This window comes from Eulemur rufifrons, chromosome 16 (genome assembly GCF_041146395.1).
Source record: "Eulemur rufifrons isolate Redbay chromosome 16, OSU_ERuf_1, whole genome shotgun sequence".
In the NCBI taxonomy this organism is placed as follows: Eukaryota; Metazoa; Chordata; class Mammalia; order Primates; family Lemuridae; genus Eulemur; species Eulemur rufifrons.
In genome coordinates, this window is record NC_090998.1 from 86,685,232 (window position 1) to 86,713,104 (window position 27,873).

The 27,873-nt window shown below is 60.0% G+C and overlaps 2 protein-coding genes across 4 annotated transcripts in view; one reads left to right on the top strand and one right to left on the bottom strand.

The window, feature by feature from the left end:
* Positions 1–2,490: 2,490 nt before the first annotated feature.
* On the top strand, positions 2,491–14,568 carry KCTD17 (potassium channel tetramerization domain containing 17). Its single transcript, XM_069491257.1, has 10 exons — positions 2,491–2,635; positions 3,316–3,707; positions 4,844–4,952; positions 7,606–7,697; positions 8,532–8,627; positions 10,435–10,560; positions 11,960–12,059; positions 12,242–12,310; positions 12,667–12,757; positions 13,628–14,568. The coding sequence occupies exons 1-10, from the start codon at positions 2,491–2,493 to the stop codon at positions 13,695–13,697; spliced, it is 1,290 nt and encodes a 429-aa protein (XP_069347358.1). The 3' UTR covers positions 13,698–14,568.
* Positions 14,569–16,486: 1,918 nt separating this feature from the next.
* The window catches only part of TMPRSS6 (transmembrane serine protease 6), a 35,343-nt gene continuing 23,956 nt past the window's right edge, over positions 16,487–27,873 (bottom strand). For all 3 annotated transcript variants that reach the window (XM_069490522.1, XM_069490523.1, XM_069490524.1), the window contains exons 11-18: positions 23,459–23,604; positions 22,905–23,003; positions 21,535–21,648; positions 20,341–20,457; positions 19,959–20,127; positions 18,577–18,848; positions 17,839–17,975; positions 16,487–17,311 (exon numbers count right to left, since the gene is read on the bottom strand). In XM_069490522.1, coding sequence (XP_069346623.1) covers positions 17,153–17,311; positions 17,839–17,975; positions 18,577–18,848; positions 19,959–20,127; positions 20,341–20,457; positions 21,535–21,648; positions 22,905–23,003; positions 23,459–23,604 — 1,213 coding nt within the window. In that variant the 3' untranslated portion in view covers positions 16,487–17,152. The remainder of the gene's footprint in view (positions 17,312–17,838; positions 17,976–18,576; positions 18,849–19,958; positions 20,128–20,340; positions 20,458–21,534; positions 21,649–22,904; positions 23,004–23,458; positions 23,605–27,873) is intronic.

Sequence of the window (27,873 nt, forward strand, 5' to 3'; positions counted from 1 at the left end):
TCCTCAGTGAGGTTGTTGCTCCAGGTGGGAGCATTTTAGGTGCTTGCAGGGATAGGTGGGAGCTACACTGGCTTAGCCAAAGCCATTCCCTCCACTGTGGGACCAAAAGTGCTGGCCAGCCTCCACCTGATACCTCCAGAGCTGTAGCCAATGGACAGCTTCGGCAGGACGATGAGCAGCCCTGCACTGGGTTCAGACGGGCCTGCGTTGGACCAGCTCTAGAACTGCGGTTTCCTCTTCCATAGCATGGTGTTATGAACACCTGCTACAAGGGCGCTGGTGGGATTCCATGGGAGGTGGGGGAGCAGAATGGCCATTGGCTTTGGCTTCAGAGTCAATGAGACCAGGCACTGAGGCCGGCTCTGCTCTTGGTACCCATTTCCAGCACGACCTAGGAAGGGCCCACGATCTCCGAGCCTTGGTCTCACCGTCTGTAAGATGGGGGTGGGAACGAGATCGATCTCATGGGGTTGTTGTGAGAATCACAAGAAATAATTCAAAGGCACTAGCTGGTCCAGAACAAACCCTGAATAAACGACAGCTGCTGCTCAGGGTGGTGTTACAGAACGTCTTTGGCACACAGTAGACGGCAAACTTGTCTTCATTGACTAAGTACACATGGTGCGTGCGGTGATGCACTTAGAACCGTGGCCAGCACATGGGAAGCAGAAAGCAGTTAAATAAGATATTAAATAAAAAGGACGTACAGCATGGAGGAAGAAGACCTGATCCCTATCCTAAAGTCAGGCCCAGTGTAGTTGTTTTTTTGTCCCATTCACCTCCACTGTCAGGCCCAGTGTTTGACACCTCTGATACCTGCAATATGGCAACAGGCAGCACAGGGATGGTGTCTGTCCTCAAGGATTTAACTGTAGGGAAAGAGAGGAGAACATGGTGCTGTGGGAAGGAGGGGGCCTCTGGGCAGGTCCCCCCCAACAGGAATGTTGGCTCTTACCCTCCCCTCCCCATTGCGCCCTCCCTGCCCCCAGGATCTCCCCACCCCTATTGTCCCCGTTGTACAACAATGCCCGATCAAGCTGCCCAAAATGCCACATCCATGACGTTCCTCCTGTACTTAAAAACTCAGCGCTGTCCAAGTTCTGCTGCAGGGCCCGCATTCCTCACTGGGGCGGGGCAGCCCCAGGTGGGCGGGGCAGCTCCAGGTGGGCGAGGGCTGGCCCAGGAACAGTGGGGGCCGATCCACATCTGCCCCAATCTGGCTGTGCAACCCATTGGAAGTTACTCAGGCGCCTCTAGGCCCCGGTTCTGTCACATTTAAGGAGTAGGTTGGGCCAGGCAAGCCTGGCTCCTACAGCTCTAGGATGTTGAACTTCACCTTCCCAAATTTCACTCCTCATGTAAACTCGTGTTTCATTCAAACTGGCCCACACTTGGCATCTGGAACACTCTTGTTCCTCCCACTCCAGCTTTGCCCTTTCCTCTGCTCCCATTTGATTCCCCCTCCCCTTCCCCATCTCCTGAGACCCTTCCCAAGGCCCCTTTCTCCAAGACCCCTTTCTCCAAAACCCCTTTCTTCAAGACCCCTTTCTCCAAGACTTTTCATGGCCTCTTTGGGGGGGTCTCCTCCGCTCCCAAGGCTGAGGACAGCTCCATCTGTTCTCTCCAGCCCATGTTGCCCTTCTGAGTGTCACACCTGGAGGGACAATTGTCACTTTCCCCACAAGCACTGCAAACATAGGTTGCCCTTAAACTGAGCTCCTCATCCCCCTGCCCGCTCCCCCAATCTGCCTCTGCCTCTCACAACCACGGTTGACTTGGTTCCAGCCAGGAACCAGGGTGTCAGCCTGACTTCCCCTTCTCCCTCTTCCATAGCCCCTTGAACCTGAGTCCTTCAGTTCCACCCCCTAAGTGCCCGTTGACTCCACCTGCTCCTGTCTGGTCCTGCTGACACCGCCTTGGCTTGGGCTGCCCTTACTCCTGACGCAGACACAGGTGGCCTCCTAACTGGTCTCTTCATGCTCCAAAACATCCTCCCTGCAACCCAAGGGGTGGTCCAAGTTGCAAATCTGACCATGTCACTCCCTTGCCTACAGCCCTTAAGTGGATAAAGAAGTATCGCCTGCTCCAGTTTTGCTTTCGCTAACAACGGTCAAGGGCTCACTAAGTACCAGGAGTGCTGCCGATCCTTCAGGGCCAGTTCACATCCCATCTCATTCATCCGTTCATCTGTTCGTCCATTCCTTCAATATGCTAAATGCCAGGGACTATGCTAGATGTTTACAGACATTATACAATTTAATCTAAACAAAGATCAGGGTCACAACTATTATAACTCCCTTTTGCAAGAGAGGAAACTGAGGCACAGGGAGGAAATTGCTCAAGAACACACTGGGGAGTTCCTAGGAGCAGGATCCTAGTGGGTCTTTGACTCACTCCCTGCCAAGAGGAAAGGCTTTATGGAGAAAGCAGGGCCTTGGGTGGAAACTTCAGTGTTCAGCATGTGACAGTTCAGCGTGTGACACTGGATCAATGAGGAAAGCCCCAGGCCCCTCCCCTATAGTCCAGGACCAGGACCGGAACAGTAAGAAGAACAGCGTCCCCTTCAGCCCTCACCCCTCCCTGGTCCCAGACCACACGAGTAACTGGCCCTCCTCCCTCCTGCAGTACACAGATGGTCAGTCTCCCCTCCAAGTTACCTGGGGAATAACTCAGAAGGGGACCCACAGAACCAATCCCTCCTCCTTCCTGATTTACAGGTGGGAAAACTGAGACCTCTCCCAGCATCTCACCCTACAAAAATGCAGTTCTCGTGACTTTGATCTAGTGCCCCTTCTACTCTTCCTCCCTCAAAGTCTTTCCCAAGGATCCCTGATAACCCCAGGTCAGGGAGCAGGAAAGAGGCGTTGGTGGTGGCAACGCACCTGGAACCCACCTGGGTTGGGCTGCCCTGCCACTCACTGGCTGTATGAGTCCACAGTCACTTCACTTCTGTGGCCCCATCTGTAAAATGGGTACAGTAATACCAGCCTCGCAGGGTTGCTGAGAGCTTAAACGAATAATACACATACACAAAACATCTGGCACATAGAAGGTGCTCAGCTAACCTTAAGTCCAACTGCTGTCCTCAAAGAACTCATGCGGTGGGAAAGAACCCACTCCCAGCCACCCCTGGCCCCCGCCCCCCAACACACAAAGGGCAGGATGACAAGATATCCGAAAACAGATACAGGCCCATGCTGTGGGAACTTCAGGAGGGAGAAGTTTCTTCCCATGTCGGCTGTTTGATAACCAGACTGCACAAAGGAAAAGCCCGAATGCGAGGACAAACGGGGGTCTCACTCGCTGTTCTCCCAGTGTGGGGGCCCCGGTCTTCCCCAGACACAGGGGCGTGGCCAAGAGTCCCGGGGTGCGGGCCCGCCGCAGCCGCAGAGCAGGGCGCGCGTGGGGCGGGCGGGGACCCCCGCGGCGCCGCCGAGCCCGCGCGGACTACAGCTCCCGGCGTGCCCCGCGCGGCACCCGCCGCCCCCGCGCCGGGCGGAGGATGCAGACGGCGGCGGGCGAGGAGGATGGAGGCCGGGGAGGCAGCGCCGGCGGGGGCGGGGGGCCGCTCCGCGGGCGGCTGGGGCAAGTGGGTGCGGCTCAACGTGGGGGGCACGGTGTTTCTGACCACCCGGCAGACGCTGTGCCGCGAGCAGAAGTCCTTCCTCAGCCGCCTGTGCCAGGGGGAAGAGCTGCAGTCGGACCGGGTGAGGCCCGCGGGGTGGGCGGCGGTCGGGCCGGGGTCCTCTGCTCCCCAGCGCGGGGCTGCTCGGCCTGGCCCGCCTGCCGGGCTGGGGACCCCGCTGGGGTGGCTTCCGAGGAGCCGGAGGCGGGAAGGACTGGCAGGAGGACGGGAGGGGAAGTGGATCTGAGAGTGCGGGATGTGTCCATTGCCGTGGCAACGGGACAACGCAGGCCGTGGCCATTTGGAGCTTTTGAGCGCGGCCCGATGGGCCCTCTCCCCCTCTTTTGGGGCCGTGGGGAAGGATAGACATGTCGGGCCTTCTCTCTTCCCCAAAGGGGAAGGAGCTGATGAGCCTGCTTTTCCCTGCCCTTTGGGGTGTGGGTGGCCGAGGGGTGCCCGGTGCGGGGTGGAGGAGTCCTGGGGTGCCTTCCAGCTGGGCTTACTCTGGGAGGAGCACTGGCCGGGAGGACACCATTTCTGGGCTCCCGTCCTGACTGCAGCAAACTGCATGACCTTTCCCTGCTCTGGGCTCAGCCTCCTCATCTGTGACCTGGTCTGGAGTTGACCTCTAAGGTCCTCTGTCCCCTACATCCTGTGACCGTCGGATACGCTGACCTTGGGCAAGTCCCCTTCACCTCTTGGTGCCTCTGTTCGCTCTGTAGAGTTGTACTGGTGCCTGCCCTGCCTGCCTGCAGGCTGCTAGCGTCCAATGAGATAGTGGCTCCTTCGCAAACTTGTAAACATCCCCCGAAAGTCTAGGGATTTGGTGGAGCTACTGGGCCTGGCTTCAGGGGGACAGCCTCTAGCAGGGACATTCACTGAGCCCGGCACTGGGCTGGGTGCCACTCAGACCTCCTCTCACTGGGTGCTCACAGGGACCCCTAATGATGGCGGAGAGGAGTGAGGCTCAGAGAGGCCAAACCACAGGCCCAAGGTCACATAGTCAGGAAAAGGCAGAGGCAGGGTTTGAACTCAGGTCTGTCTGACCCAGAGTCTTTTTTCCCATCATTTCCTCCTTGTTTCAGGGAAGAGCAGACTGCACTGTCCCTCCTTCCCTCCCTGCAGTCCTTTCCCGGGCCTGTGGTGAGGGCACATGTGCAGGTTTGGGCAAGGGAGAGGCCTCACTCCTCTCTCGCTGCCTGTCCCTTACCTCCATAGGATGAGACCGGGGCCTACCTCATCGACCGTGACCCCACCTACTTTGGGCCCATCCTGAACTTCCTCCGTCATGGCAAGCTGGTGCTGGACAAGGACATGGCCGAGGAGGGTGAGTTGGTCCAGGGGGCTGGCCTGGGGCCCACATGCTAGCCCTGCCAGGGTCTTCTGTGGCGGCTCAAAGCCATTTCTCCCAGTCAGGACAGACGTCTGCTTTCTCCCATGTTTCCTGCGTCTTGCCATCCCAGATAGGGCCGCATCCCAAAGCATCCACCTGGGCTGAGCCTGCGGGCTCTGCCAAGCTGACAGGCCCGAGCTTTCCCTGGGTGCTGCTGGGGAGGTGATGGAGACACAGGACAGAGGGAGCCAGTGAAGCCCTGCGGCGTCTGTCGTGGGCAGGGCTGCCCTTTCTCCCTGGCCTCCTGGGAAGCCAGGTATGGACGGTCACACCCAGAGGCTGGGCTCGGGAATGAGGTGGAGACAGGCGTGGGAAGAGCTGTCACTCTCTTTCTCTGGGTGATCTAGTATCTCAGATTCTGCCTGGTGAGGGCTTGCAGTCGGCAAGTGGGCGGGGCGGTGACTCTCCCCTAAGGCTGGCAGCTCTGCCGCACCGTGCTGGTTGTAGGTAGAGGCAGGGGGCAGCGAGAGGAGTCTGCTCCCCAGCAGGGCTTTGGTCCTTCCCAGGCCTGGGTAGCTAAGGCCCTGTAGGTAGATGTCCACATCTGGACCTAGCAGATGGTGGGGAAGCCCTGTCTGGGAGAATGACTGCTTAGCAGAGCCCCAGCCAAGGGCAGGGACGATAGTCAGTGCCAAGGTAACTCTTCCTTGGGGTATAGGGTATGGTCTGGGTCGGCTAACCCAGTCAGGCCAGCTCATACATGTCACTTCTCTCGGCATCTCCCATGATGTCTATAAAATGGGGGTGGTGATCTGCATCTTGGAAACACACTTTGGGACCACAGATGTGAGTCCTGTGCCTGGCACTTGTGCCTGTGTGTGGAGCACAGCCCGTGCCTCCCCACTCTGGTCCGTGGTCTCCCCTCCGTCACCCCTGTGGGATACAGTGGTCGGGAGGCCAAGCAACTCCCCAGTAGGTCAGGGCTGCGGCATCAGAGCCCACCATAGGTACCTGGCTGTGCAGAGCCCCAGGGGAGCACAGATGCCATGGGCGTGGTCTGGGCTCAGGAGCAGGTCCCACGGGGAGGGGAGGTAAACACTCCAGCTGCGTCACAGCCAACACTTGTTTACAGGTTCTGGGTTTCAGAAGGCCCTGCTACTCCTGGCACCTTCTGACAGGGCTAGGGCCCCTGCAGGGGATCTGGGGGAGACTTACTAGCTGTGTGACATTGGGAAAATCACCTAACCCTTCTGTGCCTCCGTGCCCCCATTGTGAAACGGGTGACAATAGCACCCAGCTTGTGAGCTGTCGCAAGGATAAAAGGGCTAGCACCAGGGCAGCATGTAGCTCGTGTAGCGGCTATAAATACAGACGACGCTTTGCTCGCTCACCTGCGCTCATCTCCTGCTGCGCGACCCGGTTCCTAACAGGCCACAGACTGGTACCAGTCCGAGGCCCGGGGTTGGGGACTGAAGGCTTATGAGCAACAGAAATTTATTTCTCAAAGTTCTAGAGGCTAGGAGTCCAAGAGCAGAGTGCCGGCATGTAGGGCTCTGGAGAGGGCCTTCTTCCAGGTTGCAAACTGCTGACTTCTCGTCTATCCTCACGGCAGAAAGAGAGCGCCACTAGCTCTCTGGCCTCTTATTAAAAGAACACTAATCCCATCATGGGGACTCCACCCTCCTGTCTTAATCACCTCCCAAAGGCGCCCCCCCCAATACCATCACACTGGGGATTAGTTTTCAGCATATAAACTTTGGGGGGACACAGACATTCAGTCCGTAAAAGGCCCTGTCCCCAGAGGCCCATCAAGGAAAGGGCCTGAAGGCCCCCTGCCCTGTAGAGCTTAGGGGAGTCTAAACACCTGGGAGCTCCTTCCACTTCACTGGGGGGGGTGACTTGCTTAATCTGTCAGGTCAGTTCAGTTGTAAAATGGGGACAGCGATACCTGCTTTCCTCATGTCCCCAGGACTCGTGATGAGCGCGCGGGGGCCTTTGCAGACTGTGAAGTGCTGCAGCTGGGTGGTGCACAGGCACAGAGATCGTGCATTTCTGGCGGGAAAACACGGGCTCCGTAGTCTGAGGAGCTTGAACTTACTCTGCCACTTGTTGGCTGTGCGACCTTGGACAAGCTGCTTCTCTGTCAGAGCCCGAGTCTCCCTAGTTGTTCAACGCAGAGGATGAAAGTACCTACTTCTCGTTCTGTGAATTAAATGCCGTCAAGAGTGGAATGTGCCTCCCACGGTGCCTGGCGCTCAGCATGTGCTTGATCAGTGGGGGACACGTACTCAGGGGTCAGCCAAGGCCCTCCTCGTGGTGACATTCTAGGGATCGGTCCCAGCGAGCCTGCTGTCTCTTGGTAACCCTAGAGCAGCCCAGAGCGTGGACTGCAGGGGTCCCTGGGTTCCCATGCTCAGCACAGTGGGAGGGACGCAGAGCTGGCTGAGGGGCGGCACCGGCCCCTTCCACAGGGAGCGTGGGCTCCCAGGGAGGAAGGGCTCCCTCTTGCCTGACCTCTGAACTCACAGATGCTCAGCTCACCTCTCAGATGTGGCTGGAGCAGGAGGTGGGTTTGGAGGCAGAGGGGACAAGGGGAAAATGGGGCTTGGGGGCAGTAGGAGTGACCTGGCTGCTCTGTCTTTGCCAGGGGTGCTGGAGGAAGCGGAGTTCTACAACATCGGCCCGCTGATCCGCATTATCAAAGACCGGATGGAAGAGAAGGACTACACAGTCACCCAGGTGGGACGCAGGGGCAGGTGGGGAGAGGGAGGGCGGGAGGCACCGGGGCGGGGGAGGCTGAGCTGGCCTGTAAGGAGAGGGTTGGTGTCAACGCCCCAGACTGCCCAGAATGGGAGACGTGCTGGGGTTCTATACCTGCCTTGCTGTGTGACCTTGGGCCAGGTACGCCCCTCTCTGGACCCTGATTTACTCTCGTGGGATATAGAGGTGCTGAGAGCTGCTGTCCCTTCCTCACAGGGGTCAGTGTGGGGGTTCGGGGGCCCTGCAGGGGTATGAGTAAATTGTGCATTTTGTGGCATTAGGCAGTCCCTTACTGGGCACGTCACAAGCTATTGGGGCTGGCATTTCTGAGCCTGGACCCTGGGCCTCAGTGATCAGTCTGCGGGAGGAGGTGGAGAGATTGTCTGCCCACCTGGAGGAGACGTGGGGTTTGGGGGACAAGTAGTGAGGCGCCGTCTCCCGGCCCTCTGTCTCCTGGAGGGCCTGACTAGATTGGCAGCCCAGAATGTCCCCCAAGCCCCGCCATCCTTCCCTCTTGTACCACCTGTGTCCCAGTTCTGGCTCTGCCACCCTTGAGCTGGGTGACTTGGGCAAGAAACTCATTCCCAGTGAAAAGCCCCATAATCCGCAGAGCTCTTGGAAGGGTTAAGTGAGGTCATGCGTGTTGAGTGCCTGGTACGCAGTAGGTGCTCAGGACATGGTTCCCTCCCCGGCCTCCTCCCCATCTTTCTCTCTTTTTTAGGTACATTATTGGGGGGTGGGAGCAGGTGCTTATCCCCCCCGGGGTGCCCGGTGCTCCCACAGGTGCCCTCCACGTGGCCCTTCTGTCCACAGGTCCCACCCAAGCATGTGTACCGCGTGCTGCAGTGCCAGGAGGAGGAGCTCACGCAGATGGTCTCCACTATGTCTGACGGCTGGCGCTTCGAGCAGGTGGGCTGGGGACATGGGCCACCACAGGGCCCACCCTGGTACCTCCCAGTACAGCAGGCCCCTCCCTTCCTGCAGCCCCGGCCTTGGGTTCCCCACCACAGTCCCCACCTGGGGTCTTCTTAAATCAAACTAAATGAGGTTAGGAAAGACCGCACGGCAGCAGATTGACCGAGCAGGGAGAGGACAGGAGCCCCACTTGCCACAGGGCAGCTCCAGGGTCCTCGAGGGCAGGGGTCCTCGCGGCAGCTGGGTGGTGATCTACATGGTGGTGTGGGCAAGTCTCATAATGCCAAGTGACAGCTCAGGTGCCAGGAGACCAGATCCACAAGGTGAGTGGAGTCCACCTTGAGTCCACGTGCCTTGTAACTCTCGAGTCAACACCGTATGATTGTCACAATTGCTTAGGCATAGCTTCCAGGGTCTCCCCGAGGGACATGCCCAATTAAGAGCATTGCCACATTCAGGGAAGCCCAAAGCAGTGGCTTCCTGTGCGGTATTTATGTGCCCTGTGGTTCCTCCCAGTCCAGATGCAGTTTACCAACCAGGGGAGATTTTTATCCTGAGCAGCGTGGCCCTAGTAATACAGCCGAAGTCTTGCCTCTCGCGCTTCCAGAGGAACAGAGCCGGAAAGTGACCCTGGAGTCAGATTGGCCCTTAGAGAAGGAGGAGGGTTGGCAGCCTCTGCTCCACAGCCACCCACACGCGCCTGCAGTGGAGACTCAAGCAGGCAGAAGGCCGGGCCCCCCAGGGTGGCCTGGTGTGTGACATCGAGCCCAGGGCAGGAGCCGCAGGCTGGCTTCGCCTCTAGGCCTAACACTGACAGAGTCACCACCTTGCCCAAGTCATGTCTCCTCTCTGGGCCTCAGTTTCCTCATCTGTGATGGGGGCTAATAGCACCTCCTTTGCAGGCAGGACTGCTGCGAAGATTGGAAAGGCCATCAGTAAAGTTCCTAGCCCTGGGTGGGACTCCCTGCATTGGCCCTAGTGCCATGCAGATTAGAAGAAGTATTGTAGTTAAGTCTGTAAGACTCTCAGAAGGGACTTGAGATCCCATATTCAATCCCTGTCCCCCCCCTCCCCTGCTGGGGACCTCCAGCAGGCTACCACCTCTCCAAGCCTTTTCTGCCAAAAAGGGTGACATCTTTCTGCCTGCTGAATGAGGGTCTCTGAGGGCTGAATGAGACTTGTCCTGTACAAGGACTTTATTAGCCAGAAGGGCCCTGTGGGTGTGGTTTATTCTAAGGACCCCAGAACAAAGGCGAGGCCACTCTGAGAGCCTGCGGGGGTCTTTGGCAATTGCATAGGCTCTCAGATTGAGCAGGTCAGGGGCCACTGGTCATTCGCCCGCAGCATGAGGACTGGCACCCTGTTTTACCTCTGCTTTCAAGAGTGAAGGGAATATTCTGTGGGGCTCCACCATGCCAACCTACCCTGCAGCCTTGTCCTGGGGCTGCACCAGCCACATTTGGGACAGGGGCCAGCCTGCCCGTGATGGGCCTCCACCTGTGTCTGGAAAGGGGCCGCCTGGATCTGTGGCCAGGCTGGGGTGGTGGGGAGGGGTGCTGGTGATGCTGCCTCCCTTTGCCAGGGCTTGGCCAGCCAAGCCAGGTGCAGAGGCTGGTCCTGGGGAACAGACCAGAGGTGCAGATGGGAGGGGAGGAGACTTTGCAAACCCAGGAAGAGGCCTGAGCAGGCAGCAAGGTCAGGACGTAAGCTGCAATCTTGACGGGTGCCAAGGTCCGCCTCACCCTGCCCCACTGCCCCCAACCCCAACCTGCGTCTGTCTCCCCATGCTCTGCCCCTCCAGCTGGTGAACATCGGCTCCTCCTACAATTACGGCAGTGAGGACCAGGCGGAGTTCCTGTGCGTGGTGTCCAAGGAGCTCTACAGCTCCCCACACGGGCTGAGCTCCGAGTCCAGCCGCAAAACCAAGGTGAGCCCCACCCACCCCAGCCCTTGCTGCAGAAGGCTCCCCTCTCTCTCCACCCCCCGCCTCTCCGCGCCATCCTGCCGCCTTCTCTCTCCCTCCCGCTGCACATGCATAACCCCATGGTCACAGCCGACGCCATCCATCCCATGCCGCTGCGGTCCTGTCTGCTCACATGTTACCCAGGCCCAGGCTGGGGAGCAACGAGATGGGACCATCCCGAGTGCATGGCCAGGGCGGACTCAGGTGCCGCTTAACGAATGAGGGCCACATGGTGGCCACTGGGTGCTGTGGCATGAGGGGGAGTATGCTGAACTAGGTGTCAGGGGGCAGTGTGACATCCTCTGTGTGACCTTAGACAAGGCCTGTCCTCTTTGGGCACCTTTGTTGTGTTCTCTGTGATGTGAGAGGGGTGGACTGTATACTTTCTATGGTGGCTTTAAGCTGGGAACTTCCGGGATCCCAAATGGCCAATTTATTCCCCAGGGGTGGGCGAGTGTCCCCAGCTGGTGCGAGGAAGCTGGATCTGTGAATCCCGCCCCTTTCCCAGGCCTCCTCCTTGGGCGCCCTGCAGGGCGGTGGCCAGCAGCCCTGTGGGGCCCAGCCCTGTGTTGCCGCCCTGGCCTGCGAGGCAGCCTCCCCACAGCACGTCTGGCAGCATCTGCCCATAAGGGGAGGCGGTTGAGCAGCGATCCTGCCACCCTGGACCCAGAGCTGGTCAGACACCCTCAGGGCCTCCGACAGGGCTGGCAGAGCAGGCGTGAGCCAGGGTGGGAGGAAGACTTCCTGCTGGGGCCTACCCTGTGCACTGGAGACTTAGGAACTCTGGCTTCTGTCTGTCGTCTGCCTGCCTCCCTCCCTGTCCTGCTGTGACTCCCCTGCCCACCCCACCACGCTGGTGCCAGTGGCTGGCGCTACCTTGCAAGGGCACAGAGTGAGGCCTCTGCTTCTGCCTGTCTGGCCCAAAGCCCCCGGACCGGGGTGCCAGAGATGGTGGCTGGCGTCCCAGATCTGGTGGTCTCTGCCCTGGGGCTTCCTTGGCCATGTTTCTACTCAGGGTCAGTCTTCCCAAACAAGGCCCTCCCAGATGCCCCTCGGGGATGCCCCAGCCACATGCCCACCCCGCCCCCCACCACAAGCTCTCGTCCCAGCCTCTGTAACGGCAGTCAGACCGCCCCCTGAGCATCCCTGCAGGGCCCATCCTCCGCTGGGTTCCCCACCCTCCCCCAGCTGCCCAGGGGGCTGGAGAAGATGCCCCAGCCCCTTTGGCTGGCGCCCTCTCCCCTCCTGAGGTCCCCTTCATCTTGCCTGAGATTGGGACCCTTGGGGACAGCAGCCAGCAGGCCCTGGCCCCCTTGTTAGTGTCTCCACTCTTTCTTCCCTGGGTCCGCCGGCTGGTTCACAGAGCACGGAGGAGCAGCTGGAGGAGCAGCAGCAGCAGGAGGAGGAGGTGGAGGAGGTGGAGGTGGAACAGGTGCAGGTGGAGGCAGATACCCAGGAGAAAGGTGCAGCCAACCCCCAGGAGAATGATTGCTAATCAGAGCCGGAGCCTCCCGCCCACTCCCTGCTGGAGCCAGCTGCAGAAGGGGACCCCGGGGCTGCGGGGGGTCGGGCCCGCCAGGGTTAGCTCAGCCACTCGCCTGGCCTCACCTGCATAACCATCCCTTCTCTCACTTTCTCTTTGCAGCCCAGTCATCTCAGGATCCCGCTAACCCTTCCTCCCTCCCACCACCGCCTCCTCCGCCTCCTGCTGGAGGTCCTGCCTCATCTTCATCCACCTCCTCTTCCTCCTGGATCTCATCTGCACCCTGCCTCTTCCCTCTCTGCCCCTGTCCGGGTTTTCTCTCTGCCTGCTCACGCCTCCCTCCCGGGGCTGCCCTGGTCCCAGCCTCCTGTGCCCTCCACCCAGGCCCCCCGGCCCCGTATCCCAGAGCGTCTTGCCTGCCGCCTCCTGCGCCCCTTCCAGCACCTCCTGCCTCCCAGCCTGGGGAGGGGGCGTGCAGCTGCACCTCCTCTATGCCCACCAACCCTGCCGGGCACCTCTGAGGCTGGGCCTCGACGCAGGCCCTGCCCTGTCCTGCCCCGCCGCCGCCTCACGTTTCCTCCTTGCAGGTTCCCGTCTGCACCCTCTCAGACCTGAGGCCGAGCTTGCAGTGAGGGCTTCTCCTGGGCCCCTCGCCCGCCCCCAGAGCTGCCACCCCTGGTTTGTAGCTTGGCGGAGCTGGAAAGGGGGGTGGAAGCGAAGAGGGTGCTCATCTCTTGTTCCTTGGACTTGAGCCGAGCTTTCTGCTACTTTTCTCCACCCACTAAAGTTTCGCAACTGATCTTGGCCTTGGGGGCGAGGCTGTGAGAGGAGAAGAGAGTTAAGGGGTGGGAACTCTGTCCTCCCACCTGCCAGTCAGCCCGGGGCCAGGCTGGGGAGGAGGGAAAGAAAGCTGAAGCCAGAAGCCTCTGCCTCCTCCCTGCACGTCCAGGAGGTCCTGCCTCACTGCCTGTGACACTGAGTTCCCTCATTCTGTGGGGATAGGGAAGACGGCCGCACTTGCGTACCCTTGGCCTATGAGGAGTCAGCCAGAGCCAGCTAAGGATTGCAGTGTGGCAGAAAAGCCTTGGCCAGGTGCCCACGAGCCCCTACTCTACCTTATCTGCCTGCTTTGTGACCTTGGGCAAGTCACTGTCCCTCTCTGGGCCACAGTTACCTCTGAAATGGGGACAGACAGCTGGTCTCTGTGCCTCCTTTTGCCTGGGGCGGTGCTGACCTGCCTCTCCTGGCCTTGACCCCGGGGTCAGAGTCTTGGCCGCATCTGGCCACCCCTGGGCAGATTCCAAGATGGGGCCTGGGGCTCCTGGACGGGTTGGTTGGGGTACCCCTCCTGCTCCCCTCCTCCTCAGTTCTGAACCCGCCTCCTCCGGGCCTCGGCCCCCCTCCCCCCCACAGAAGGGAGCCTGTGACTCACCTGCCTTTCTCTCTCCCTCTCCCCCCCCATTTCAATCTCCTCTCTGCATCACCCCCTCCTCACCGCCCGTCCTCTCCCATCTTCCTGCCCCTTCCCCTCCCCCTCTTATTTTCTAGCTGTTACAAGCCAGAGGCACCCGGATGTGAGGCCCCAGATCACCTCCAGGGACTTGGGGTTCCCATCTGAAATCCTTTATTTTTGTTCCACGGGGTGGGCTCCCGGCCTGAGACGGAAGAAGCGCTCTCCCCGCTGCCACCTCTGTCTGCGCCTGTGGGGCTGTGATGCACCCCTGCCTCCAGGGGCGGGCGGGAGGCGCACTGGGACCTCTCAAGGCCTGAGGTGGGCCCTGGGACCCCTGGGCAGAGCCACCTGCCCCTGGCCAAAGTGTGGCACTGTCCAGCTGCATCTCCCAGGCCCCCATGTCCCCTCCCCCGGGTACCCCTGCTGCATGGTGGATGCGCTCCCCCCCTGCCCAGTCACATCACCTCCTTGAGCCCTAGGCATCCAGGGGGGTGACTCCTCCCACCCCCCCACATCACAGGGTTGTGGTTAGGGTGCAAGAGAAGCAAGGCCCCCGGAAGCCCTGGGGAATGTCTCGGGGCTGCCCTCCCCTCCCCTCCCCCTGGAGGGGGAGGACCCAGCCCCAGCCCCAGGCAGAACGCTGGGTCTGTGAGTGGAGATTCAGGGACTGGTGGGGGTGAAGCGTGTGGGGGTTTGGCCCTGTCAGAGGAGGGGTGGGTGACTTGGCCTTCGCTTTGGCTGTCCCACCTACCCACAGCCATCTGCATCGCTGGCAGAGTGCCCTGGCCTGGCGGGGGGCAGAGGGGGCTCGGCAGGGGCAGTGGAGCGACTCAGGAACTTGTGATAGGGAAGGGGACACTCCCCTCTGCCGAGGGGAGGGTCGGGTGTGACGGGGCTGAGCGAGGGGCCCCTCCTGCATTTGGCCTCCTCGGCTGGGCACGGGCTTCTCATCCGCGTCCGACCCCCACCATGTAATAAAACCTGAAACCTAAAGAAACAGCCCGGCCTGGCCACCTCCCTCTTTCTCTGGACCACTTGTGGGGACAGAGGCTAAACTCAAGGCAAGGTGGACTGACCCAAAGGAATGGGGCTTTTCCTAAAGCCCAGGGACCCTGCCTGTGGGGGTGAGGGGCTGGGGGGCACTCTAGCTCCTCTGCCCAGAGGCCAGACAGGGAGAGCACCTACTCTACGCGGCTGGGAGCCAGCAGGTGAGAACTGTAGGCAGAGGCCCAGCCTGCCTCTGCTGCATCCTGACCCTGGGATGCCCCCTCCACTGCTGCTCTGACACCTCTGCCCTCCCTACTGCTGCCACCCTCTGCCCCTACTGCCAGGAAGTATGGACACCCAGGACCCCACACTCTCCGCCTTCTCTTTCCTGCCCAGCCAGGACCCCGGCCCCTCACCCCACCCTGGCCGATTCCCTCGACTCCCTAGTCCTGCCTCGTCTCCCGGCTGGGCGGCAATCCCTGCCAGGCAGTGCCCCTAGGTGAAGACCCTCCATGGGCGGGGTGGGGCACCCCCCTCACCACTCCCTCTGGGGACACTCCACTCCCAAAGGTGACCTCACATTCTGCATCCAACTTTGCTTGCAAGGGTCACCAGGAGGCTTGTCAACAGATTACCCTCCTCTCCACCAGGATTCTGATCAGTTAAGACTGGGGTGGGGCCCAGGGATTTGCACTTTAGCAAAGCACCCAAGGTGACCCCAGCTCTGTTCTGCCCACCCCGCTGAGAACTGTGAGCAGCTTTAGCATCCTGCCCACCAAGCTGGCCCATCCCTTCCGGCAGGACCCAGCTGGGGCTCTCCCTGTCCCCTCCCTGTCTCCCTGTTCCACCTCATCCACCCACGCACAGGTCAGCGGCTCCCCTCTCCGGTCTGGGTCCCCCTCGGAGCACCCTCTTTTCCTTCTCCCAGTTAGGCTTCAAGAAAGAGTGGTCCACACTTGTCTCTCCCACACCCACCTCCAGCTGGCCTCCTGGCCCCATCGCCACTGCCCCCGTGGGTCCTGGTGACCCTGCGTCCTGAGCAAGCCTCCGGTCCATCGCACTGTGCAGCTCGGTCCAGGCCCCATCCTCTCCCTGACGGCCTCACTGCCTGCAGCTCCCTCCACACTGGTGTCAGTGGGTGGTCCCGAGATAAGAATCCACTGTGTGACCCCTCTGCTAGAGCCTTCCATGGCGCCCCACGGCACTCAGGGTCAAGTCCGCAGCTCAGCTCCAGGCTTCTCGTCATCCAACCTCAGTCTGCCCCCTGAGCTCCTCTTCAGTCCTTCCGCTCCCAACGTCTGCTCTAACAAACACATGACTTGCTGTTCCCTAACATGCCATGTTCTTTTCGGACTCTACGCCTTGCACATGGTCTTCCCCTGTCTGGAATGCCCTTCCCCACCTTGGCCACCTGTGAAGCCCAGCTCAAGTCTCATCCTCCAGGCAGCCTTCCCTGACATTCCTGGTGCCACCCATAGCCCCCTCCGCTTGGTCATCCTCCCCGCTGTTCCTGAGGTCAGGGGCGTGGCCCTAAACAGTCCTTGGCACAGTGGGAGCCCATGAAATGCTTGTTCAGTAGGTGACTCAGACAATGCAGAGGGAGGGAGAGAGTCGTGCTGGAGGGAGCCAGGAGGTCCACACTGCCTCCACTGCTAACCCCCAGCGCTGTCGTGAGGGCTGAGGATGCCCTTGCCCCTCTCTTGAGTCTGTTTCCTCCCACGGTTCCAGAAAGAGCCCATCACTGGACTGATCCCTCACTCTGACCTGAGGGTCCCAAACCATTGCTTTCCTGGGGTTTCTCCTGGGACCTGGGCAGCTGCCCTGGAGGCTCCAGCTCTCAGTGGCCACGCCTGCCTCCCCTGACCCCACCCAGCCTTCTGGACACCAGGGGAACAGGCTGAGCAGGAAGCAGGGTCTACTTCAGTCAAGGGCATGAGGCTGGTGCCGGGTCCCCATTCAAAGTCCAGCAGCAGAACGTTGGGTCAGGTGGCTTTATTCCCCAGGGCGGCTGGGCTCATCTCACCGCCAGGGGGAATCTGGGCGGTGAAGGCCCAGATGGCAGGTAGGGGAGGGGCAAGGACCCTGGAGCCGGGGCTTCCCCATCCTTTGGCTTATGGTGGCAGCTGGCCCACCCAGCAGTCTCCAGGGCTCACTCTGAGGGTCCCCTCCTGTGGGGCACCTTCCACCCCCACCTCCCACATTAGACCGGGGCTCCACAGGCTGGAGGCTGCTCTCTGGAGCCAGGGCTGCCCCCGCAGCCCCTGTCCTGGGAGGGCGTTCTCAGACACTCCTGATGGGGACCTGGACGCCAGCATTATCACTGCGGAACCACTTGCCCGGAAGGCAGGAAGGCAGGCAGCCGTGCAAGAAGGGGAGGGAGGAGAGAGATTGGGAGACAGAAGGGCTGGATGTGAACCCCTCCAGCAGGGACTGGTGGGCCTGGGTCCGGGGACGTCTCGACCGCCAGCGGGGGGCCCAGCTCACTCCTCCTGCCGTCACTGCGGCAGACTTCAGGGAGCAGGTTGGGGACACGATGCCACCTCCTGCCTCCATAGGGCCTGCCTGCCCCTGCCTGGTGCATGCCCTGGGCTCTGAGTCCAGCAGGTAGGCCCCAGCTCTCCAGAGGCAGCTCCTCAGGTGAGCACTTGCTGGATCCAGCCGATCACACCTGTGATGCGGGTGTAGACGCCAAAGTAGTTGGGCCGGCCACAGCCCAGGCCCCAGCTGACCAGTCCTGCCAGGAACCAGCGGCCACTGGGTGCCTTGCACACCAGCGGACCACCCGAGTCACCCTGAAAGGGAGAGAGAGGAGACAGGGCTGCGTCAGGGCAAGGGAACTCCCTTCCGGACAAAGGGGTGTGGGGGCCCCAGTCCTGACTGTTGGGAATTTGCTGGGTGCAAGAAAGTCACGTCCTCTTTTGAAGCCCTGCTTCCCTGCACCTGCTAAATGGAGAGAGCCCAGACCAGCCTGCCCCAGCGGGTGCCGGCTCTCGTGGAACCGCATCCCCACGCCCCCACTCTACCTCTGCCTTCTGTGGCTGACACCCCTCCCTTCCTCCCCATGTCCACTTTGCTGTGTGACCCTGGGCCAAGTGCCAGGGTGGGCAAGAAGCAGAACTGGGTTTGGGCCACCACAGGTTCTCTCCTGATCTGTGGCCCTGTGACCCTGGGCAAACCCCTGACCCTCTCTGAGCTTCAGTCTCCTCATTTGAAAACTGGGGACAGCCATCGCCACCTGGCTGGGAGGCTGGGAGGCTTCAGCAGGCAGATGTGCGTGAAGGGCCAGGCCCTCCTCTTGCCCATGCCTCAGGGGAGTCACCTGACAGGCGTCCTTCTTGCCCTTGCGGTAGCCGGCACACAGCATGCGTGGTGTCACCTGATAGCGGTAGGCCTCGCTGCACAGGTCCTGCGGGATCAGCTGCACATCCACCTTCTGCAGCGCGTTGCTGGTGGGGCCTGCCGTGGGGTCGAGGGCGAGGTGAGAAGGTCTGGGTGGCCAGGAGCCCCCCACTGTCCTTTCCATTATTCCCCTCACACCCCATGGGCTCTGCCCACCCCACCCCTCCTGGGCGTAGCGCCTGCCCTTCCACCTCAGTCACCCGTTCTGGCTCCTTCTCTGCGTGGTTCATGGTGACAGAGCCCCCAGCCAAAGCCTATAGGACTAAGGTCTTCCCCAGCCTCCTGCCCCTCCTCCTGCTCCAGCACCCCTGGAAAATGGAAAATGCTAATAATTAAGAGCCTCCACCCTCGCTGCCCAAGGTGCAGAGGGCTGGAGCTTGCACTTGGGCATGGAGTCCCTGGCCTACCCCTTTGCCTCACATATGTCTGTGACCTCGATTCTCCTTAAATGCCTTCTAGAAGGAAGGGAAGAGCCAGGAGGGTAGGGGGCGGGGGCCTGTGGACCATATTAAAAGGCGATTTTCTTCTGTAAAATCCAACCCAGTGGAATGCCAGGACTAGAGAGCCCGGGGGCTGGGCCCCAGACCCCTGCCCCCTCCTCCACGCCCAGATGTTGCAGCTGTCTCCCTCAGTCCCCTGCCTCGTGTCCCTTGCTCACCACCCTCGCGCAGGGCGCCCCAGCCCGTGATCCAGCAGTGCAGGCCCGGCTCGAAGAAGTGGGAGCGCGCGGGCAGGCAGACGGGGCGCACGGCGGCCGAGCGCACCACGGGGTGGTCGAGCTGCAGCAGCGCCACGTCGTAGTCGTGGCTGTCCTCTTCGTGGTACGGGTGCAGGAGCAGGCGGCTCACCTTGAAGGACACCTCGCCAGGCCAGCGCGAGCTCTGCCACACCTTGCCCAGGAACACGGTCCACAGCGCTGGGGACGCCATGCTGGGGGCAGGGGCGGGAGGAAGGTGTCCTGCTGCACAGCTGCCTCTGCCCATCCAGGGACCCTCACGATGGCCAGCTTCCCCGCCTGGGACACTGTCGTCTACACCCACCCCTCCCCTTCCCGCGAAGGCCGCCGCAGCCGGGGGCACAATGTTCGGCGTTTGCACTGGAGGCACCTGCCTGGGTCCAACCCCAGCTTCATCGCGCCCTAGATGCACATGTGTGCCTCTCTAGGCCTCTGTCTCTGCATCTGTGAAATGGGAGTGGCATTTTCTACTCATGTTCTTGGGAATAAAACCATGTATGTAAAAAATTTAGCACAGTGCCAGGCCCGGACAAATATTTCTCTTTTTTTTTCCTGTGCTCTTTACAGACTGGGGCTGCCCTGAGCTCTGTCGTGGGGAGGGAGCGGGAGTTGAGTGTGCAGGAGCCAGGAGGGCCCCCGCAGCCTGGATGCCAGGTCCGCCCGCGGCCTTGAGGCCTCTCTTTACCTGAGGGCACTGCGGAGCCGGGCATGGGGCTAAAGAGAGCGGGCGGTCAGAGCGCCCTGGCCCCTGGCAGGGGACGAGAAAGGGAGCTGGCCTCTGCTAGGGGTGGGCTCTGGAGCCTGGCCCGGCTGGAGGTCAGGGGAGGTTTCAGCCCACCAGGTGGGCAGGGAAGATGGCCATGGGGCTGGACGAGATGTCCCCTGGGGGCTTTCCTGGCCCTGCCCACCACGCCGTGTTGGCTCAGTCACACCTGGGGGAGCATGGCTCATGACCAGGTCGGGCAGTTCCGTCCTTTACTGTATCCCCAGCGTCTAGCACAGCTCCTTGCACATAGTAGGGGCACAACAGACATTGCTGAATGAATGAATGGGTGAACGAATGAATGAATCACTGACCCAACTTAAAGCAAGATACCAAAAGTAGGTTGCAGAGAGGCTGGGCGTGTCTGTCGGGGAACACAGTGCGTTCACGGTGGAGCCAGGATTAGAACCCCTTGCCCCGGCAGCCAGGCTGGGGGCTCTTCACCCCCATCGCTCTGTCTGTGAAGAGCTCCGACACACTGCACCTCCCGCCCGGCCTTCCCTGCCCACATCCCAGTCTCCGCCCGCGCCCGCCCCCTCACCTGTCCTCCTGGAAGCAGTGGGCAGCCGTTATCACCCAGCGGTCGGCGATGAGGGCCCCCCCACAGATGTGTCGACCCCGAACCTGGAGGCTGGCCTGCCATGGCCACTCACCCTCGGAGGACACAGCCCCGCCCACGATGCGGCTGGAGGGGCCCTGGAGGCCACAGTCTGGGGGGGCAGGGGTGGACAGAGGAGGGGGGGACAGGCCCGTGAGACACGGACAGAGACAGAGGTGGAGCAAAGGAAAGAGATGGAGAGAGACAGGGAAAGAGAGGGGCAGAGGCCAGGACAGAGAGAGACGGGAGGACCAACTGTGAGATTTCCCGCCGTGGCCCCCCTCCCCCGCCCCCCGATCTCAGCTTGGGGCAGCTGCGGGCTCACCACAGTGCTGCTCATCAGAGCCGTCCCTGCAGTCGGGCCACCCATCACACTGCGGGTTGGGCTTCTTCACGCAGCTCCGGTCTCCACACTGGAAGGTGAATGTCCCGCAGGGCACCCCTGGGGTGGAGGGGTGCAGGGCACGGAAGGTGGGTCTCTGAGCCCCAAGGAAAGATGGAGCCAGAAGAGGCCAGGGGGTGATGGGGGAGGGGTCTCTTGATCACACTGAAGTGTCCCCCTGAGTCTCCTTTAGGGTCTCCTAAAAGGCCATGTCCCCCATTGTCCTCTACACTCCGACGGGTGTGTGGAGAATGAGGCTGTGTCTCCCCTCTCAGCCTGGGGCTCCTGACACTGGTCAGCTAAGGCTCCCCCCTCAGCTTGGCAGTGCCCCTGGCCCTGCTGGCTGCCCACCTTCTCCCTGCTCTCACCAGCCTGGTCTTTGCCTGCTGTCCTTCCCTCTTGCCTATTTCCATTTTAGCTCTTGTCAAGGCCCAGTGAAAAAGCCTACCTCCGCTAGGAAGCCTTCCCTGCCTGACCTCCTCCCTGCCCCCAACCTTCCCACACTACTGGACATGATGTCCAGGAGGCTTTGCGTCAGGAGAGTCTCCTATGATATCTTCCTGATAACAGACCACCCCGGAGGGTGGGGACCACATCTCTGGTGTCTGTTCCCACTTCCTCACCCCACCTTGCCTATCCTTGCCTAGTCTGCAAGTATTGGTCAGTTGGGTGGATGGATGGGTGGGTGGATGCATAGAACAATGGACCCAGGCAGAAGGTTGGGCAGACCAACCAATGGTGGGTGGGTGGTCCAGCAGGGAGACTGACAAGCAGCTGGAAGGATGGATAAATGAATGGATGAAAGGACCAGTGGGTAAACAGGTGGCTGGGGAGATCAGTGGATGGCTGGACGGATGGACAGGTGAACAATGACAGACAGGTAGTTGGGCAAAGCAAGATGTGGGTAGACTGAGAGTTCAGTGGCTATGGAAACTGATGATTGGACAGGTCGGTGGAAGGATGGATGAATGAGTGGATGTATGAATCGGTGGAGACAAGGTGATCGGACCGGAAGATGGACAGCCGGAAGGATGGGCATACAGGCGCAGGCACAGGGGCGTTGGTGGGTGTTTGCGTGAGAGGCAGAAACCCCTGCAGAAGCAGGCAGCAGGCCAGACTCCGGTCGGGCCCCCCTACCTTGCCGGCACTGCTCCTCGTCACTGCCGTTGAGACAGTCAGGCCGCCCGTCACAGACCCGGGACAGTGAGATGCACGTGCTGTCCTCTTGGCACTGGAATGTGGCTCTGCAAACTGTGTGGGGACACAGAGGAGGCGGGTGGGAGGAAGCCAGAGGAAGCCAGCAGGACCCGGCCATGCCCATAGAAGGCACACTGTACAGAACGTCACCAGCCACAACAGCTCTCTCTCAGCTACTTCACACATGCATTTCTTTCTTGCTTTTTTTTTTTTTTTTTTTTTTTTTGAGACAGAGTCTCACTCTGTTGCCCGGACTAGAGTGCCGTGGCGTCAGCCTAGCTCACAGCAACCTCAAACTCCCGGGCTCAAGCGATCCTCCTGCCTCAGCCTCCCGAGGAGCTGGGACTACAGGCATGTGCCACCATGCCTGGCTAACTTTTCTACATATATTTTTAGCTGTCCATATAATTTCTTTCTATTTTTAGTAGAGACGGGGGTCTTACTCTTGCTCAGGCTGGTCTCGAACTCCTGAACTCGAGCAACCCACCCGCCTCGGCCTCCCAGAGTGCTAGGATTACAGGCGTGAGCCGCCATGCCCGGCCCCACATGTGCATTTCACAGCAACCCTGTGGGACCCCCATTTCATTGGTGGAAACAGAGATGAAGTGACTGTTCCAGGGTCACTTGGCTGAGCCAGAACTTGGAGCCAGATGTTCAGTTTCCACATACGAGCCACCCTCTCCAGCACCGCGGCAGGACCCCCGGCAGGCACGTCTCTTCCCACATATTTAAAACTTTGTCGGGGCAAGGAAGGGGCTGTCTCCTGCCTGAGTTGTGGCTCTAGGGTCCAGAAGCTGGGGTTCAGAGGGAGAGTACTTTTCCAAGAGAGCCCTGGATTAGGGACCCACCAGGACCCTGAGCCCCTTCTCCCAGGGCTGGGCAGTGTCGAGAGCAACTCCAGGGAGAGCTGGCCGCTCCTAGTCTGAGCCCCTGGGGTGGGCGGGACCAGGCCCCCTTCAAGGGAGGGAGTTAAAGGACTCTGTCTCTGCCTAACAGCCGCCCCCGTCCCCTCACCCACTCTGTTCTTTCTTGGAGGGCTGCCAGCACAGAAGGCAGGGGGGATAGCCTAGTGGGGAGAAGCCCTGCGTGGGAGTCAGGAGACCTGGGTCCCCCCTTGTCCCTGCCACTGCCCCATGGGGCAGTCCTGGCAAGGCCACTTTCCCGCTTTGTGTTTCTCATGCTATCTCCGCACAGCGAGAGACCCCTCACTTCCTGGGTGCTGATAGTGGGACCTGCATGTGGGGGGAGGGGCGGTCTCTGCTCAGCTCAGCAGGGAAGGTGAGGAGGGCAGGGCTGGGCGGGCTGCTCACCACAGTTTCTCTCGTCCAGGCCATTGGGGCAGTCCTTGACCCCGTCACAGGCGGGGACACAGAGTCCATTCACGGAGCAGAGGAACTCTCCGGGGCAAGCTAGGAAACCACAGGAGATGGTGGAGACAAGAAGGGCGCCATGGGGACATGCAGAATCGTGCAAACACATGAAGAAGCACATGCACCTGTGTGCTCACACATGCGTGATCAGGTTCCCACAGACACCTGTCTCTGAGCACCCGTGTACACAGTCCACTCAGACACACATATTCAGACACGTGCACACAACACGTAAACGGCTATGTATGAACGTGGATACCTGCAAGCCCATGTGACTGCCTTGCACACGTGGGCACGCACAAAGCTGCATATGTTTGTGCATGCACACACACGCACACACACGCACACGCATGCACATGCTCACACATGCTTCCTCTCACTCCTTTTGTCCAGCCCCATGAGCAGCTGCCTGCACACCCCTTGGCTCCAGGCATGGCAGAGAGGCAGGGAGATGCTGCAGGGGCTCAGGGGCTGCCCAGCCAGCCCATACTCACGGTCCGACTGGTTGTACAAGCCGTAGTGCACCTGCACGCCGGGCCCCGTGAGGGAGATCTGGGAGGTGAAGTTGATGGTGATGCCGGCCGTGGCCACCACGGGGATCCTCTCGGCGTAGGGCTGCAGGGTGCGCAGGCCACACAGCCTGGGGGTGATCAGAGACGACTCAGGGCCACACCGGCTCATCTCCCAGCCCAAGGGAAGGCACAGCCTGGGTGCTTGTGCACAGACAGGGCAAGGACAGGGCAGCCAGAGGGGAACGGGGAGCCACACCCCCACCCACACCTCCTGTCTTCATTTCTCCCTTAAGCGACTGCTCATCCCCAGAGTCATCTTCTAGAAAGCAGCCTGGCTATATCACTTTCCTGCTCAAAAACCTTCAATGGCTCCCTAGTGCCTGTGGGATAAAATCCAAAGTCTGGATTCTAGTCCCAGTCACCTAGGAAACTGTGAGATTCTAGCAGGTCAGGGGCCTTCTCTGACCTCACTTTTCTTTCATATAAAACAGGGAAAATTATTATTTCTGTTGACCTTGGATATGACAAAAGGCTTCAGTGTGTCAGCAGTGTCTTTGGCCCACTCGGTGTGGGGTAAGCGGGCAGCAGCACTCCCCATTCAGGCGCTGTCCCTCCTGCTGAGACACCGCCACAGCCCTGGTGGTCTCCCTGTGACCCTCTGGGCTTAAGGGAATGACCTTCTCCCAGGCCTAGTAGCATCTCCGTGCGTGGCCACACCGGGGTGGTAGCCCCCACTCCAGCCAGGAGAGCACCCTCATATCCCTGCTGGACAGCGGCTCCCCCCAAGAAGATGCTCTTGTCCAAACAGAGCAGGTGGGAGAACCTCCACAGAGAGGCCGAGACTGTCTCTCCTACCCAGAGAACAGGTAGGAGCCATTCCGTCTCCGGGTGGGGTACGGGGGCTCCTCACCCACAGCGCAGGTGGGCTCGCCTTCACGGTGGGACCCTCCCCACACAGCACCCGGGGGTTCCCTTCCACCCCAGGTGGGACACCCTTGCAAAACAGACGGGGACAGCTCCATCAGCTCACAGGAATGCCCCCCACAGGGCAGGGAATACCCCCACAGAGCAAATAGGAGCGCCGTAGCAGATGGGGGAACATACCCAGCGCATCGGCTAAAAGATCTCCAGAGAGAGTGAAAATGCCCCAGCAGAGAAAGTGGAAGGAAACCAAGACAGCAGGCGGAATGCCCCAGAAGCCTGGTGGGAACATCACACGACAGGTGCAGCACCCCACAAGGCAGGGCACCTCATTCCCAGGGCACAGATGCTTGCTAAGAACGTCTAGAACACGGCAAGCACTTAACAGTTCCATCAGTTAGTCAATCAATTAGTCAGTGAGCAACTGAGGATGAGCTGAGGTGGTTTTGACATCCCGAGGGTGGGGCTGGGGCTGGGCCTCCGGTCTGGCCCCGCCCTCATCGGCGGCAGCATCGCGAGACCTCATTGCACAGGGGTCCTGAGGTTCCACCAGGAGGGAGGAATCGTTCTCATCACACTTAGGGATGAGGTTCATGAGGGCAAGAGCGGAGGGGGGGCAGGAGAACTCGCCCAGCCCGCCCGGCGGGGGTCATCACCATTCGCACTGCAACGGGGGCTCCGGGGTCTGAGCCGCTCGCATCCCACGTGTGCCCCAGGGCCTGGCCTGGACCCCGGCCTCCCCGCAGGTCTGTCTGGCCACGGTGACTATGTTCTTGTCCTAACGCCAACCGGCAGTTTCCAAAGTGCAGTCCAGGGACCCCTGGGGTCCAAAACTCATTGTCCTAGCAATGCTCAGATGTCACTTGCCTTGTTGCCCTCACTCTGTCACAAGGATACAGTGGAGTTTTCCAGGGGCTACACGATGTGTGATATTGTGACCAAGCGAATTCCGAGTTCACAGGTCCAGCTGTGGCCTGTGAACCCCCTCATTAAAGATATTTATAAAAATGTAGCACAATGGTACTCTTGTCACTAAATGGTTTTAGTTTTGGAAAATGTAAATAATTTTCATGGAATGTTATTTATGTTAAAATGTAATGGGCTTATTATTATATTAAAGGAATTAATAAACATTTTTAAATTTTCCCAGTTTTAAACAAACAAAAATCCCAAGAAACAAAATAATCAGAGTTGCAAGGAAAAAAACAAAAACCAAGAAACAAATTTTCCCAGTTTTAACTTCTAATACTGCAAATATAGATATATAACCTATATAAGCAAAAACTCTTTGAGGTGCTGAATAATTTCAAAGAGACTCAGGAGACCTGAGACAGAGCATTTGGAGAACCCCTGTCCCCTGCCCCCTGCCCCTGCCCCCTGCCCCCTGCCCTCTGCCCCCTGCTGAGGTTCCCACAGCCCCGCACTGGCCCGGGTGGGCAGAGCCACCACTAGGAGGTGCCCCTGAGCAAGCCTGGCCCTTCTTGCCCTTTAAAACTAAGTGTGGGTTTTGTTGTGCCTTTAAAGTTATTGTGGATTGTTTTCCCCTAAGAATAGCCCCAGGAAGTGGGGGTTGGGAAATTGGGAAGTGCTGGGCCGGGAGCATGAGGAGTCAGTCTACCCCTAACAAGCTTGAGGTTCAGGGACCTGGGGGTGGGGGTGTTCCCACACAGTCACAGAAACTGGAGAGACAGGGAAGGAACCAGAGTCGGCGGAGGGAGGCAAGTGGAACGCTTCAACCCAGCAGAAACTGCCTGGGGGGCTGCGTAGTCACCCCGAGTCGTGGGCAGGGATCTCTAAGGCACCTGCACCTGCCAACGGGAGGTTCTCTCCGCTGGGCTCCAGGAAGAACACCAGAATCACCCGCAAGGCCAACCTCAGACCCAGGAACTTGCCTCTGGAGGGCTGGGGGCAGGGGCAGAGGGGCTGGAGGTCCTGGGGCAAACGTCGCCTTTGGAGGGGCCAGACAAGCATTCGAGGCAACAGCTGCAATCTAGTGATTGAAGCTGAGTCACTCAACTTAAAGATGATCTGTTTAGTCTATGCAGTGTTAAAAAAATTATGTTTAATTTCGTTTTCAGCTAATTTCACACAATCATCTAGAGTCTTGCTCCTCCTAAAGAATAACAAGCCCCCAAAACACTGGCTGGAGCTAATCGGGCGGGGCACATGCTGCCCTGCTTCTCCCGGCCCTCCCTACGCATCCTGCCCTCGGAAGTTTGAGCTGGTCCAGCCCCTTGGCCCATCTGGGTTTCTGGTTCCTGCTGCAGAGCCTTCTGGGGGGGTGGGGTGCACATTCTCTGGCTCTCCAACTCCTCCCATCCACCCAGTGCTCCCCCCAAGCCCTCTCCAAGAAGCAGCAGAATTCTGACAGCTGTGATACCGGCCCACTCATCTCAGCTACAAAGTGCTGAGTGCCTGAAGGCACGTTTTTGCATCTCGTGGCCTGCCTTGCTTTCCCACCTCTCTGGATTTGGGGGAGATTTCAGGGACGCTGTCAACTTTCTTGCAGATCAGCGAGTCTACCTGGAGGAATCTGAGAAGTACTGAATGGATGGATGGATGGATGGATGGAGGGGTGAGTGGGTGGATGGAAGGAAGGGTGAGGGGTAGGTAGGTGGGTGGGTCGGGAGAGAAGGAAGGAAGGGAGGAAGGAAAACCGGGTGGGTGGGGGCTGAATGCACGCCTGCACGCCCTTTCCTAAGGACAGGCTGGACGGGAGGAAGGGCCAGAGATGACAAGCACTGAAGGGAAGAGGAGAACAGCATCTGACGTGGTGGCCAGAGCCCTGGACCTGGAGTTGCAGAGCTGAGTTTGCGGCCCAGCTTTGCCACACGTACACGCTGTGTGACCTGGGGCAAGTGGCTCAACCTCAGTGAGCTTCACTTTTCACGTCTGTAAGACAGGGCGACCGTGTCTCCCTTGTAGGAGGTTTTAGGGATACGTAATAAAATGACTGCTTTGAAAGCCGGGTGCCGACGTCTCGGGCTGTGAGCTCACCTGGGCAGAGCTGGAGCTCCACCGCACGCCAGCCCCAGGACATCGGGACTTGGCAGTGTCCAGCACATGGGCAGTGCTGGCCACAGGGGCTCCGGGAGCACAAGGGCCACACACAGCCAGGCCAGGCCAGAGGGGGCTCCAGCCAGCCTAGGAGCCTGTGGCTCTGCCTGTCCCCATTGGCCGGGAGTGACTGGAAACGGTTGGGCAGATCACAAGAGAAGTGACATCACAGGAGAGGAAGCTGGAGGGAGGCAGGTTCCCGGAAAGGGGGAAGCCTGAGCTGCGGTGGTGCCCAGAGAGTGGCTTCTGTGACGCTGAGCAGCTGGTGGCCAGATCTCATGAGGCCAAGTCCCTCCAGTGTCCCCAGGCCACTAGAGGGCATGAAGCCTCAGCGAGGGTCCGGGGGAAACTGGGAGAAGCTGGGTAGGAAACAGGGCGGTTGGGGTGGGGACAGGCACAAAGGGCTCAGAGGAGTTGGG

Coding starts and splice junctions, on each gene's coding strand:
- KCTD17 (XM_069491257.1), top strand. CDS start 2,491: ATGAGGAAAGCCCCAGGCCCCTCCCCTATAGTCCAGGACCAGGACCGG. Junction 2,636..3,315: donor CCTCCTGCAGTACACAGATG/GTCAGTCTCCCC, acceptor CTGTTCTCCCAG/TGTGGGGGCCCCGGTCTTCC. Junction 7,698..8,531: donor AGGACTACACAGTCACCCAG/GTGGGACGCAGG, acceptor TTCTGTCCACAG/GTCCCACCCAAGCATGTGTA.